The sequence below is a fragment of the Myotis myotis genome, unplaced genomic scaffold, assembly GCF_014108235.1.
Source record: "Myotis myotis isolate mMyoMyo1 unplaced genomic scaffold, mMyoMyo1.p scaffold_m19_p_2, whole genome shotgun sequence".
Lineage (NCBI taxonomy): Eukaryota > Metazoa > Chordata > Mammalia > Chiroptera > Vespertilionidae > Myotis > Myotis myotis.
Window position 1 is genome coordinate 38998509 of NW_023416324.1, and position 13780 is coordinate 39012288.

The 13780-nt window shown below is 42.1% G+C and overlaps 1 protein-coding gene across 2 annotated transcripts in view; it reads right to left on the bottom strand.

The window, feature by feature from the left end:
• The window catches only part of DAB1 (DAB adaptor protein 1), a 402182-nt gene that overhangs the window by 268444 nt on the left and 119958 nt on the right, over positions 1-13780 (bottom strand). For both annotated transcript variants that reach the window (XM_036352028.1, XM_036352027.1), the window contains exon 2: positions 343-545. In XM_036352028.1, the coding sequence (XP_036207921.1) occupies positions 343-409 (67 nt within the window). In that variant the 5' untranslated portion in view covers positions 410-545. The remainder of the gene's footprint in view (positions 1-342; positions 546-13780) is intronic.

A 13780-nucleotide genomic window follows, 5' to 3' on the forward strand; every position in this document is an offset into this window, starting at 1 on the left:
GCTAGCCTCTGAGAACCACTTATGTATGCAAAGGTGAACCACAGAGGACAGAATGGCTGGAGAATAAACAGAGTTAAAGGAGGGGGGGCTTAGGAAAATATTGCTGGAGGGATGGGAAGAAGGTACATCAGGAAGGGGACTATATGTCATGAAAAGAATTTTAGATTTTACCCAGAGAATAATGAAGACCCATTAAAATATATTATGGGCACAAAAGTATCCAATCATGCTGGTGACTCTAAAATATATATATATTTACAAAGATAGAAGATATATCATCACAGAGATAAAAACTCATTCCGATACAGACAAGCAGCCACAAAGGAACACATTCACCCCTACCTTTCTTTCTGGAGTCTTTCTTGGCGCTGGTTTTCACAGCTACTTGAAGTTCTGTCTCAGTTGACATCCTACTAAATCCTTAGTCCACTGCACACAGATCCAGGGCCTTGGCCAGGCTCATGGGGGACTCCGCTCCCAGAGAACGACGCCTCCCTTCAGAAATGACGTCCCGAGCTGCACATGTCATTCACTCCTTCCGAGTGCTGCAAATCAAGGGAGGAGCATGATCAAGGTGGTCACTCAGAATAGTCACCCCTTTGACATGAAACAGAAATTACGGGGGGAAATAGTCATAAAAAAAAAAAACACACACACACACACACAAAAAAAAAAAAACCAAACAGAAAATCTTGGCCTCCATGTACAAACTGCTCACATGATTTCCTCAAGCCATGGACAGGGTTTATAGCAAAGGAAATGAGAGGCCTATATGCAAAACACAAAACCATTTCTCAAACCAGGTAACTCAAAATAGGTCTTCGGAACTCTGGATTTTCAAAGAAGGGCAAGCCCAAATCTTTGTTTTCCATGTTTCTTATTTTCAAGCAGTGGATGTCACCCAGAAAAACACAGCAAAGGCTTATTTCCCGAGCAGCCCATGCAGATGTTCCCAACAATGGGGCACCCATCCATCAGTCAAGCTTGATCAGAGCCTTGCCAGCTAAAGCAGATCATAGGAAAGTGGCCTGGGTCTGCCCCTCACTGGCAGGCAGCAGGCGGGACATGGAGTTGACATACAATTGGGCTCCAAGAGTAAGGTGACAAATGGGACTGAGAAACTTTCAGCAAGCCAATTTGTATGTCAGCGTGTCCCCCAGCTATAAGAGCAGACAAGCATTTAATGTGGGGAGAAAAAGAAGCAGGCAGACACACATTTCATTCATTCTTTCTCTAATAAAGTATGTGTTGCACAGTGCTCAGGAGTATTAAGCTCAGACACTGTGCTGGGAAGAGAAAACAGTGATAATACAACCACTTCAATTACAGCTAGTATTTACAATGCACTTACTATATACTATGCCCTCAGTTACTGCTTCACATACATTATCTCATTTGATTTCATTACACTGAATGAATGTATTCCCTGTGTCAAGTCAGCACTCTTTCCCAATAACTACCTATCTGATAGGTACATCTGAGAGTTTAGTGGAAAATAAGCATTTCACTAGTTATCCATGTTTAAATAATATTAAGATAACATTTAAATAATACTAGAGCTGGAGCTGCCAAGACTCTGACCAAGTTAGGCTGATCAGGCTACTAGAAATGGACCTCTGTGTAGTCAGCCGATGCTTAGCTCATCCCACAGATCTAGAATAGTGTAATCTAACAAGGCTGACCTTAAATGCCAGTTTTAGCTCAAAATGGATAATGACCCAACCTTCTTACTCAGGACAACTAAAGATGGCTTAACTAGAAGGTCTAACATAAAAGTGACATGAAATTATAGTAATGCTTAAATTGGGGGAAATTTCCACCTTATCCAAAGATATCTGGTTAGGTATTGTTTTTCTTTTAAGTTTTTTTTTTTTCTTTATTGACTTCAGAGAGGAAGGGAGAGGGAGCGAGAGATAGAAACATCACTGATGAGAGAGAATCAATGATCCGCTGCCTCATCCACTCCCCCACGCTGGGGATGGAGCCCTTAACCCAGGCATGTGCCCTGACTGGGAATAGAACCCTGACCTCGTGGTTCATAGGTTGATGTTCAACCACTGAGCAACACCAGCTGGGGTGGTTAGTTTGTTTTTAACAAGTTATTTTTCAAAAGGACACTGGCCCTGAATGAAAGGAACCTGAACGAGAGGATCTAAGGTTACAAGTAAGGAAAATGAAAAATGGTCTTCCTAGAATGGGGTCCATAAAATTATTCATAGAAAAATGGGAACTTTTCTGCCACTGCTGTGCCATCTATCTGCACCATGCCACTCAGCTAACCTCTCCCCTCCCACAAAAGACAACATTCCATGAGAGATGACATAGTCACAAACTCAGTTATATATGGACATACTTTTATTTATAATACTTATCATTTTGTAATAACAAATATGTACTGAGAACCTACTGTGGGCTAGGTGAAAATCCTGGCTCCTTCCTGTCAACAAACATTCCTGTGTAACCATGCTGACCAAGAGTACAGAGACAAAGCCTGACTCCTGTCCTCAAAGAAGCTCAGCCTAGCAGAGGTGTGGTCATGTAAAGGACTGCAATACACATGGCCAGAACTAAAACCGACATATACCCAGCATGCTGGTGCACTCTCGATCAATGATTCACCTCTGCTCAGAAGAGTCAATGAAGTTTCACAGAGGAAAAGCCTATCCTTTGAGATTCTGAAGAATGATGCTTCAGTCCAGTGGGTGATAAGGGAAAGGGCTGATGGGTACTCAATAAATGCATGTATAATAAAGGCATGAATGGCTGTTTCAGGCAGAAGAAACAAAATGTGCAAGGAGGCTTGAAATTGACAAACTAATAAAAGGAAGCGTAAGTCTAGTAGGGAGGTGATGATATCCGATCCCATCTCCCCAATTTCCCCTTGTGTTACCTTTCCATAGACTCTTTCTTTTCCATCTGCCTTGATAGTCCATTGATCCCCTCAAGCCTCAGTTCAAAGAAATATCTCAGGCAGAAAGATTTTTCTCATCCCTCTATTCAATGGAATCTCTCCCTACATATGTTATGATCTGATGTTTGTCCAGCTTCATAGTTTGAGCCACATACAAGCAATGAGATACTGAGGAAGTTATTCAACCTTTCTTTGCCTCAGTTTGTCTACCTTTATAGTGGCGATGATAATATCAATTTCATAGGCTGCTATGAAAATTTAAGTGTGATCATATGTGTAACATGCTTAAAAGAATGTCTGGAACATTACCTGGTAAGTACTTGGTAAATATTCAGCACTAATACAGGGTGTCCCAAAAAATGTATACACACTTTGAATAACTATAAGGCAGTGTTTATTAAAATACATTTCATTTTCAAAATGTAATAGAATCTACAGACATAGTGTGCATACATTTTTTGGTGGAGGGGGGCACCCTGTAGTTTCCTATATTAATTGCTCAAGGTCACATGGGTGGTATGTGACCACAAGCCCATATTATTATTATCTTCCTTTTACAGAAGAGTAAACTCAAGCAGTTTAAAATCACTTTCTAAGGACAAATTGTAAGAAATGATAGACTATAAGATATTCCCACCATGCTGGTCTTGCACACAGTAGGTACCTAATCCCAAAATACAAATATGAGATGAAATATATGGATTTTACACAATTTCAAGAAGGGCAAAACCCAACTTTTTGTTTCCCATGTTTCTTATTTTGAAGTACTAGATGCCACCCAGAAAATACAGCAAAGGCATATTTCCTGAGCAGCCCCATGGAGACACTTCCAACAGTGGGGCCGGCATTCATCCATAACTGAGGTTGATCAGAGCCTTCAAGTCGATGCATGAACTACATTGGATTTGGGCCCTTTCCTTCCCTTCAACTTTATAAGCCATAATACAGTACCTGTCCCTATTCCGTGGGTCTCTCCAGTGCCACTTGTTCAACCAAACGTGATTGCGTTCAAGTGTTATAAGCATTACTTGTGATTTTCTAAAGTACATCCTTATATCAATAATGAAAGGAAACAGGCGTCATTTTGAATAAAAACTTCAATAAAGAAGCTGCAGTACAGAGAGAAGGTACTATGGCTGAGACCCTGGCCTCCCCTTTTAATTTTCTAAAAGCCAGAGGTTGAGCAAAGGCTGTGAAGTAACTCCAAATTATTTAGGAAACTCATTTCGTTGTAATTAAGGAGATTAAAGTCCTCTAGGGCCAGAAACCATGTGACAACTCAAATCATTTTTCCCAGCAAAAGCTGTGAAACCCTATCAGTGAAACTCAGGCTGGCCGAGAATTTAAAATGCTTCAATAATGTTTCTTTGCCCCACACAATCTGCGGTAATTTAATATTCCTGAAGTGTGTCAGGTTTTTATAATGAGCTCTTCAACTCTAAATGTGAATTATGTAATACTCCACTACAGACATTTCGTCTAGTGAACTGCTGCGAAATGTAAAACCCCATGTTCAGTGATTGTTGGTGGGGACAACACCAAACCACAAGCAGAGAAAACAGATAAGACTTTAAAAAAAAAATGACAACAAAGCACAAAGGTTTGAGCAGCTACAACAGAACCAACGCATACTAAAACACCTACTGTAACACAAATCTGTGCACCACCCCACTCCTCATATGATTCTACAGTAAAATAGCTAATATTTATGAGGGCCCACTATTTACCATGTACTATTCTATCAATTTCTCATCTATTACTTTATTCAATCCTCCAATCACTTGAAAGTTAGATGTTTTCTTCATTTGACAGATAAGGAAAGTGAGGCCAGTTTAGTAGCTTATCCATGGTCATATGACTAATAAGTATCACAGGGCAGGGTACAAGTCACTCTTGTCCCCAACTTCAGTTAGCTGGTGAACAGATAAAAAATGTGGTATATTCATACAATGGAACATTATTCAGCCACAACATGGCTTAATAATACTTTCTACAACATGGATAAACCTGGAAGAAGCATGCCAAGAGAAAGAAGTTAGACACAAAAGATCACACGTTTTATGATTGCATTTATATGAAATATCCAAAATTGGTAAATCCAGTGACAGAAAGCAGGTCAGTGGTTGCCAGGCTCTGACGAAATTGAGGAAAGGGCCAGTCATTGATTGCTGGTTACAGTGCCTCTTTTGGGGGTGATGGTTGCAAAAAATACCACTGAATTATACACATTAAAATGGTTAATTTTATGTTATGTGAATTTCACCTAAACTTAACAAAACAAAGAAAACCCTTCCCAGCCAGGTCCTACGCCCTGATTTAATCTTTCTGTGATATGCTAAGAATAGTACAAATTGCAGTCTAAAGGGACAACCCAGCTTTACAAACCAGTCTTCCCAAACCATGACTTTGGGTTTGAGTGGCAGCGATTGCATAGCTTATAAGGTGCATTATCACTACCTCCCTGTTTTGTGATTTGGGGCATCTTAACCAGCTTCACCCAACCTATAAAGCACCAAAAACAGACCATTTATCAACATGGCACAAAGGTTGCAACAGTGCATACGAGGAGCCTCAGTTTTCTCATCAGTGAAATGGGAAGATAACCACCAAGTATGCAAGACTTGGAAGGTTGATGAGATTTGGGCACTTCCAAAGCCTACCTCCATCTACAGCAGGTTTCCCTTTGTGTAGGGCAGGAGGAGTCATAAATCTACTTATCTTTATGCAAAGAAACATAGGCCAAGCAAAAAAAAACAAAAAACAGTGAAGCTTCTTTTGTCCATGGGGAGATCCTGGGTGGTGGAGTGACTGGGTGACTAGGTAGAAGGACATGGCAGAGGGTGCTACTTCCCAGAGCATAGCTTTTTGCATAAAGTCACATTTGGAAGCAAACTAATGTCCTACATATCTGAAAAATAAATTAATAGGGGTGGTAAGTGGGGGAAAGGCTAAAACTGGAAGTGGACTGAAATAAATTAATCCAATTGTATTTCAAGTGAACTTCATAAACACAATCCCTGAAGGGGTGGGAGAGAAATAACTAATCCAGATAATTTATGAACACAGGATTTGACTATTTATACTCAGTTGGGCAGGGTTCAGTCACAGGGAGCTGAAAATAAACCTCAAATTCCTTTTCTTTTTAGTCTTTCTGGGTAGTATTATGGGCAAAGCAATTATGAAACTATTTTAGATGTATTATAGGATTGAGCATTGAAGTAATTGTTTTTATATTTTTGAGAGCTAAGTTTCTCACTGTGGAAGAAGAGGGTGAAGGCAGGAAAGATTACAATGGGGATAGATTAGAAATTGGAGATTGCAGGGTAAACTCATGATTTATAAAATATGCATGCGACTATATATGTGTGTATGTATACAAGGGTTTATAGGAAGATATCTCCTAGCTCTGTCCACTGAATGGGTCTAGGAGCAAGGATACCCCAGTAACAATGTGATACCTAATACATAGATTTTGGTTTCTTCTACCATTCCAAAGTAAAAGGAACAGGGGGGTGGGGGTGAGTTATCTGGAGAAATAGATGATTCCAAAGCTGAGGCAGGGAAAGTAAAAGATGAGCCTGAAATATCTTGTTATTCCAGAAAGTAAGAAAGTGCTCCAAACAAACACAACTGATGGGGGAATGTCACAAGGATACAGAGGGCACCTTGGAGGAGCTCTCACTGTCTTCAACTGGACCAATAAAAACACCAATATAATTTAAGGATGGTATCTAATCTAATAATAGACAAACATGGTAATTGACCATACCTCTGCAATGCTTCCCATTGGCTAATCAGCAGGATATGCAAATTAACCCAACCAAGATGGCAGCCGGCAGCCATGCAGCTGAAGCGAGCAGGAGGCTTGCTTGCTCCAGTGATGGAGGAAGCCAAGGTTCCCCGCTTGCTGTGGCCCGGCTCTGAGCTCTGAAAGCAACAAAGTTTCAATTATAGAAGCTAAACCAACCCCAGATGCCTGCCTTCAGCAGGCCCTGGCCTCGGAGCTGGAGTGGCAACAAAGTTTCAATTATAGAAGGTAAATAAATCCCAGAATAAAAAAAAAGAAAAAAAGGAGAGGTTGGGAGCTTCCGTTGCCAGCTTGGCCAGCCTGAAAACAGCCCTCAGCCCCCCATCCAGACTGGCCAGGCACCCCAGTGGGGACCCCCACCCTAAAGGGTGTGCAGGCAGCCTGAAAATAGCCATTGGCCCCTCATCCAGGCTGGCCCAGTGGGGACCCCCACCCTGATCCAGGACACCTTTCAGGGCAAACCAGCTGGTCCCCACCCGTGCACCAGGCCTCTATCCTATATAATAAAAGGGTAATATGCAAACTGACCCTAACAGCAGAAAGACCGGGAATGACTGGTCACTATGACACACACTGACCACCAGGGGGCAGACACTCAATGCAGGAGCTGCCCTCTGGTGGTCAGTGAGCTCCCACATGAAGGAGCTCTTCTCAGTCACAAGCCAGGCTGACGGCTGCCAGTACAGCGGTGGTGGTGGGAGCCTCTCCTGCCTCCTCAGCAGCGCTAAGGATGTCCAACTGCAGCTTAGGTCTGCTCCCCACTGGCAAGTGGACATCCCCCGAGGGCTGCCGGGCTTCCAGAGGGATGTCTGATTGCCATCTTAGGCCCAATCCCCTGAGGAGCAGGCCTAAGCCAGTAGGTGGTCATCCCCCGAGGGGTCCCAGATTGCGAGAGGGCACAGGCTGGGTTGAGGGATTTCCCCCCCCCATGAGTGCACAAATTTTTGTGCACTGGGCCTCTAGTTAAATAATAAACTGCTGAAAAAAATAGAAATCCATGACTCCACACTGCTAACAGACAGATAAACAAACCAGAACAGGTACTTCCTGGTAAATACAGAGGGAGTGCTGGAGTATAAAAGTCACCATTCAGAAGCCATCAAAATAAAGTTTAGCCAGGCAGGAGTCACCAATAAATGCTAAAGCCAGGGCCAATTTTTGATGAGAAGCAAGGCATCTGCAGGTCTCATAGTGCCTTCTCATAGTGCTTACTATTTATAGCTACAAGAGGCAAATCTGTGATTATACAAGGGAGAAATTGAACGACACCTCAGGTTATCAAAACTAACATTATCTAAAAGGGATAGATGAGTATCATGTGACACCCTGAGAAGAACATGTCAGTATCATGCAGTATTCTGGCCAGAGATCTATTCAGATTATATGATTTTCCTTCCTTTTTAAAAGGGGGAAAGGACTGTATTCTTCAAATATGTAGTAATAAAATACAAAGATAGGTTGTGGAAATATTTTAGAAAAAGAAACTAAACACATATAACAACCAAATGCAATTAACAACTACATGTACAGACAGGACCCTGTACTGAAGAGAAAAAAATGCTACAAAGGTAATTATTGGGCCAATTAATGGGTTAATTAGGTAAAAATATTATCTCAATGTTAAATTTTGATTTGATAACATTTCTGTGGCTGTGTAAGAGAATATTCATTTTCTTAGGGAATAGTCACCATGTATTTAGGAATAAAGGGCTAAGATATGTGCATCTTACTTTCAAATGATTCAGGGGAAAAACATATACATGTATGTATGTACATGCATGCATATATGTATGTATATATGCATATACATAAAGAGGGAGATAATGTACAAATGATAAGGCAATAAGTGAATCTAAATAGAGAGAATAGGGTATTTTTGTATAGTCTTATGCTTTTTCCTATAATTTTAAGATTTCCAAATTTAAAAAAAAAAATTAAAGGAAGGAAAAACGTAGCTCAGACCCTAGTGTGCAGAGATATGGAACAAAGCTACTTCTGGCCCCTCTTTGCTTAAGTTCAGACCCATTCCACCTCCCTAGAGAATGCTTGCTAATTCCCAAGGCCGGCTGAGTTTAAAATCAGTTTACGGTTGTCACTTTTCATTACAGATTCCAACTTTACTGCATATCTGCCCGGCCTACCTGACTTGGCAGAAGTCTCTGGACCAAGGCTGTTTGAGCAGTTCTCTTCTCCCCTGAGCTCTGGCCTTCCTCTCCAGACTAGACCCTCCTGCCAGGAATCTGCCCACTAAGGCCTTTCAGCAACCTGCCCCACAGATCATGGCAATCTCCTTAATTACTTAGTCCAAGTCAGCCTATCCTGGGTCCTCTCCCTCTTCATCCCAAAGATTATGGCTTTAACTTGTAAACCTTTTTCTTAAAAACAAAACAAAACAAAACAAAAAAACCATATGTCAAGGACTACTGATATGATCTAACCCATTTGGAAAAACCTAAAATTCGTTCATTCTGCATATTTGTTCTTTTCAGGGACAAGAAAATAGGGAAGAGTAAGGTTTTGCTGGAACCCAATGGCAACATTTATTAAAAGCTGCTGGGAGTGTCACAGTGCAAAGGCTGTTGACACTTTAGCAGAATGATATTCAAGAATACTACATCTCGCCCTGATCAGTTTGGCTCAGTGGATAGAGCGTCGGCCTGCGGACTGAAGGGCCCCAGGTTCGATTCTGGTCAGGGGCATGTACCTTGGTTGCGGGCACATGCCCAGGGGGCGGGTGTTCAGGAGGCAGCTGATCAATGTTTCTCTCTCATTGATGTTTCTGACTCTCTGCTCCTCTCCCTTTCTATCTGTAAAAAATCAATAAAATATATTAAAAAATACTACATCTCTCTCTACTGAGAAAATACCACCATCTTCATAGTGAATGTAGAGCTATCTCTAGCTTTGACCAAACCCTTCAAGAAAAATAATACATGAATAGAACATATCCCTGTTTTCCAAACTCTGAAGGCCACAACGTTGATAGATTAACAACCTTACTGTAGACCCAGTCAATGCTCTTTTGCCATCACCATGTGCATCAAGAAAGGGGAGAAAAATCACAGATTTAGAAAACATTTCTTAGCCAGAGAGCTCATCTTCATTATATTGCTTGTTGGTTATGTTTACCTGATGTTATGAAAACAGAAAATGAATTTCAGGCATTTGACAGAAGCTCTATAGAAAGCCATTCTCTGTAACAGGATGAAGTTAACAAATAAGTAAAACTGAAATGAAGGGGAACAAAAGATTGAAAATGAAGGTGAAGGCGGAAGCAAGGACAGGGCACCAAAATATCTGTACAGTTGCAGAAGGTAGGCTACAAACCCATCTATGAGATTCCTAGAGGCCAGAGCAAAGAAGAAAGTATGATCAGCTATAGATGTCATGAAGTTCATGCTCAACTAAAGTTTTGTGTGTTTTTTTCCTTTGAATCTACAGGCTTTCATAATATCAATACCATTTGTTATCATGGGCATTAACATCAGCACCAGCTCTACAAAATATCCAATAGAGAATATTCAATGTCCCTTAATTTACATTGAGAGCATAATTTAGTATTAATACTTTTAAATAGAGTCAAACATGTCACCCAAGTCATTTAAAATCCTCTATGAACAATGCTTTATTTTAGAAACTAAATTGAAAAATACATAAGTGGGATATAGTTATCTGGTAGTCTGGCTTTTCTAGGGTAAAATCTAGAATAAAAAAAAATTAAATGGTTTATCAGTTTATTCATCTGTAAAATGGGATAATGCTGAATAAAATTTATGGAATTAAAAGAATGGCAGTAAATGAACCATATGTGAAGATACTTTTGGAAAATAAAATGCTATGTGCCAGAAGGCTAGCACTGTTATTATTAAGGTACCTGCCAGCCATCAGCAAGGTGATGAAGGGAGGAACAAAAATGTGTGTTTTTAATCAAACCTAAAGCTAACAAAAGCCAGAACCAGGTTTCAGCAACATGAAGGAATTTATGTGAGAGCAACATGGCATACTTATGAACATTTCATTTAACTAATGGATCACACAGTTTCATTAAGTATTTATTGTACATGAAAATTCATTACATAAACTCAGAGTATCAGAAAAAACCAAGTATATAAACCTAAAATAATTCCATTAGTGTTTTCAATATGTGGGGCCCTACTGTTACCCATTCCACATTTGCAGCCCCCTAGCCAGGTGAGGAGGCGGGTACACTGTGCATTTGTGCTTCATGACTCAACTCCCTCTACTCTCATCCCTGTTCCCTCCACAGTGTCTTTGAGTAACAGGGAACTACTGCGTTCCCCAGGGTCTTGCAGAAAACAAAGACGAGTATTTAATGAGGACCTCCCCTTGAAGGGGATTTTAAATAAACAAATGTGGCATTTGGCAGCTTCACCTGCTGATTTTCCTAAAATATACACAGCCATTATTTACTCATTCTGCAAGCTGCATTTCATTATCTTCAAAGTTGATAATGGGAAAAAGAACAGCACAGGCCAACATCTGTATGAGGCAAGCCCGGGGAGCGTACACCAGATGTCCCCACGCTGCCTGGCTTCGAGGGTGGCCCTGCACAGGGCTCATTCCCAAGCCCCCTACATTCCAGTGACAATCCCCATCCTATCTCCATTGCTCCGTTGCCCCAGCAACATCCCTTCCCCTTGGCCCCACACGAGGTCTCCACCAATGGATACCACCTTCTCCCTGCCCAGAGCACCCCGACATGGGTGGCATGCTTTCTGCCATCACTGACATCCTGTATGAATTCTTCTCGTTCGTCTCAAATATCTCATTTTTACCACCTTTCTTTAGAAAAGAAGGGCAGGTCATCTTCCTTTGCCTTGCTAATGATCTGCTAGCCTGGTCTCAATTACTGTCCCTCTCCATCCAAAATGGGAGACAAGGATGGCTCACATTTTCTCCACAAAAGGATCTCTATTTGATGGGAAGCAACCCAATTTCCACAATTACCTTCCTCACAAAAAGCACGCACAAGAGTGATAACCGTGGGGCTATGTTTTCCTAAAGCCACAAATGGGGATGGATGCTCTGACAAAGGAGCTCTATTTTTTTTTTTTTGTTTCCTGATTTTTTAATGTATTTATTTCAACTGTCTCACAGAAACATAAAATTCAATCACACCGGGCCAATACTGAGCAAGTCACCAACAGGGAAAACATTTCCTCTCCACGGTACACCCTCCTCACTCTTACCCCAGCAAATTCCTTTAATCCCAGTTCAAGCACTCCTCCTGGAGAAGGTTTCCCTGACCACACACATCCTTCCCTCGCATACCAGCCTCACAAGCACCCTTCTCTCTCAACCAGCCTCACAAGCACCCTTCCCCTTGCATACCAGCCTCACATCCACCCTTCCCCTCACACACCAGCCTCACATGCACCCTTCCTCTCGCACACCAGCCTCACAAACACTCTTCCCCTCGCACATCAACCTCACATGCACCCTTCTCCTTGCATACCAGCCTCACAAGCACCCTTGCCCTCGCATACCAGCCTCACATGCAAACTTCCCCTTGCACATCAGCCTTTACTGAGGCATAAGGCAGCACAGTGAAGAGGCTCCCAAACTTTGCACCATGGTGGAATCACCTGAGCAGCTGGAAAAAATATTGACACTTGTCCCCCACCATGGGATTCTCACTTAACTGGTGCAACCTGGGCATTGGGATGTCTAAAAATTCCCCCAGGTGATTTGAATATGCAGCAAAGTTTGGTACCAGAATTTACATTCGCCTTCAGGGCCAGCATGACCCCTCTCCTTAGTCTTGCAGGGTTGGGCCATTATTGAACTCCCCAGAGCATGAATGCATTCATAGCAAAATGTGATGGCTCTGAGAATACAGGTGTAGTAAATGACATATAATCAATATAATATGCTTATCACAGTGAACTGGTGCTGGTGGTAGGCAGGAAAATGGCTCTTCCAAGACATCCGTGCACTAATCATCAGAATGATTTAGATCAGTGGTCGCCAACCTTTCGGACCTCACGGACCACCAGTGGTCCACAGATCACCTGTTGGCGACCGCTGATTTAGATGATGGAGAATTTGGACTTTTGAACTGATGAGGTTTAGATGAGATTTGAGGTTTTGAACTGATGAGAGAGACCTAGAGTGTGTTTTGCATTTGCACTTGCTGGATGTGAATCTCTGGGGCCAGGAGGTGGACTGTGATAGACAAAATAATGGCCCTCACAGATGTCCACTCCCTAACCCAAGTCCCCGCTGACTTCACAGAGGTCAATTCCTTACCAAAGGACAACTCACTGGCTGACCAGCAGCCACAGGTTGGCCCAACCAGAAGAGTTAGATCCAAAGTTGATACATGAAAAAATATGCATATTCCCTCTTTCTCTCTCAAGAATATGAACTCATTAATACAGATTCTGTCCAGTGGAAATGGTTCCAGAATTAAAAGATGCACAGGGAGAAGCAGTGAGGCAGCAAGGGGATGACTGAGCAGAAGTTAGGAGTTAGCAGAAGTCAAGACCAGGTAGAGAAAATAAGAGCAAGAACGAGAACATTTTCAGTAGAAGTAGAAACCAAGGACACCAATGCCAGGGACTGACCCAGGTCCTGTGCATTGGAACAGGGTAACTTGATCCCTGAGAGTATCCAGCATCTTTCCTGGCTTGAAATCATACTGCAGTCACTGTGAGGCCAGGCTGTCTGGCTCCTTCTGAGACTGGAGGGAAATTCCTCCCTCCCTCACTGCTAGCATGGCCCTAGAGTGCCACACCCCTCCTTGCCAGTAGCGGGCTTGGGGCTGTAACCAATAGCCTGGGGCTCTCACTCTGGTATACTTACCTCTACCTCTCATCTTAGCCCTTAAGTACTTCACTATGTGTAGACTGTGGCTGGCAAAGACAAGATGAAAAAAAACATGAACATCACACTCACAGACTTTCCTTGCGTTTTCAAATTGAGGCTCCACCAAGTGCCAAATACATGACCTTTGGCGAGTCCCTTGAAGACTTTGGGCCTCAGCATCTACCTCCGCAAAGCTGGAAAACAGGCACCTTACCCCTGACGGTTGCTGACTA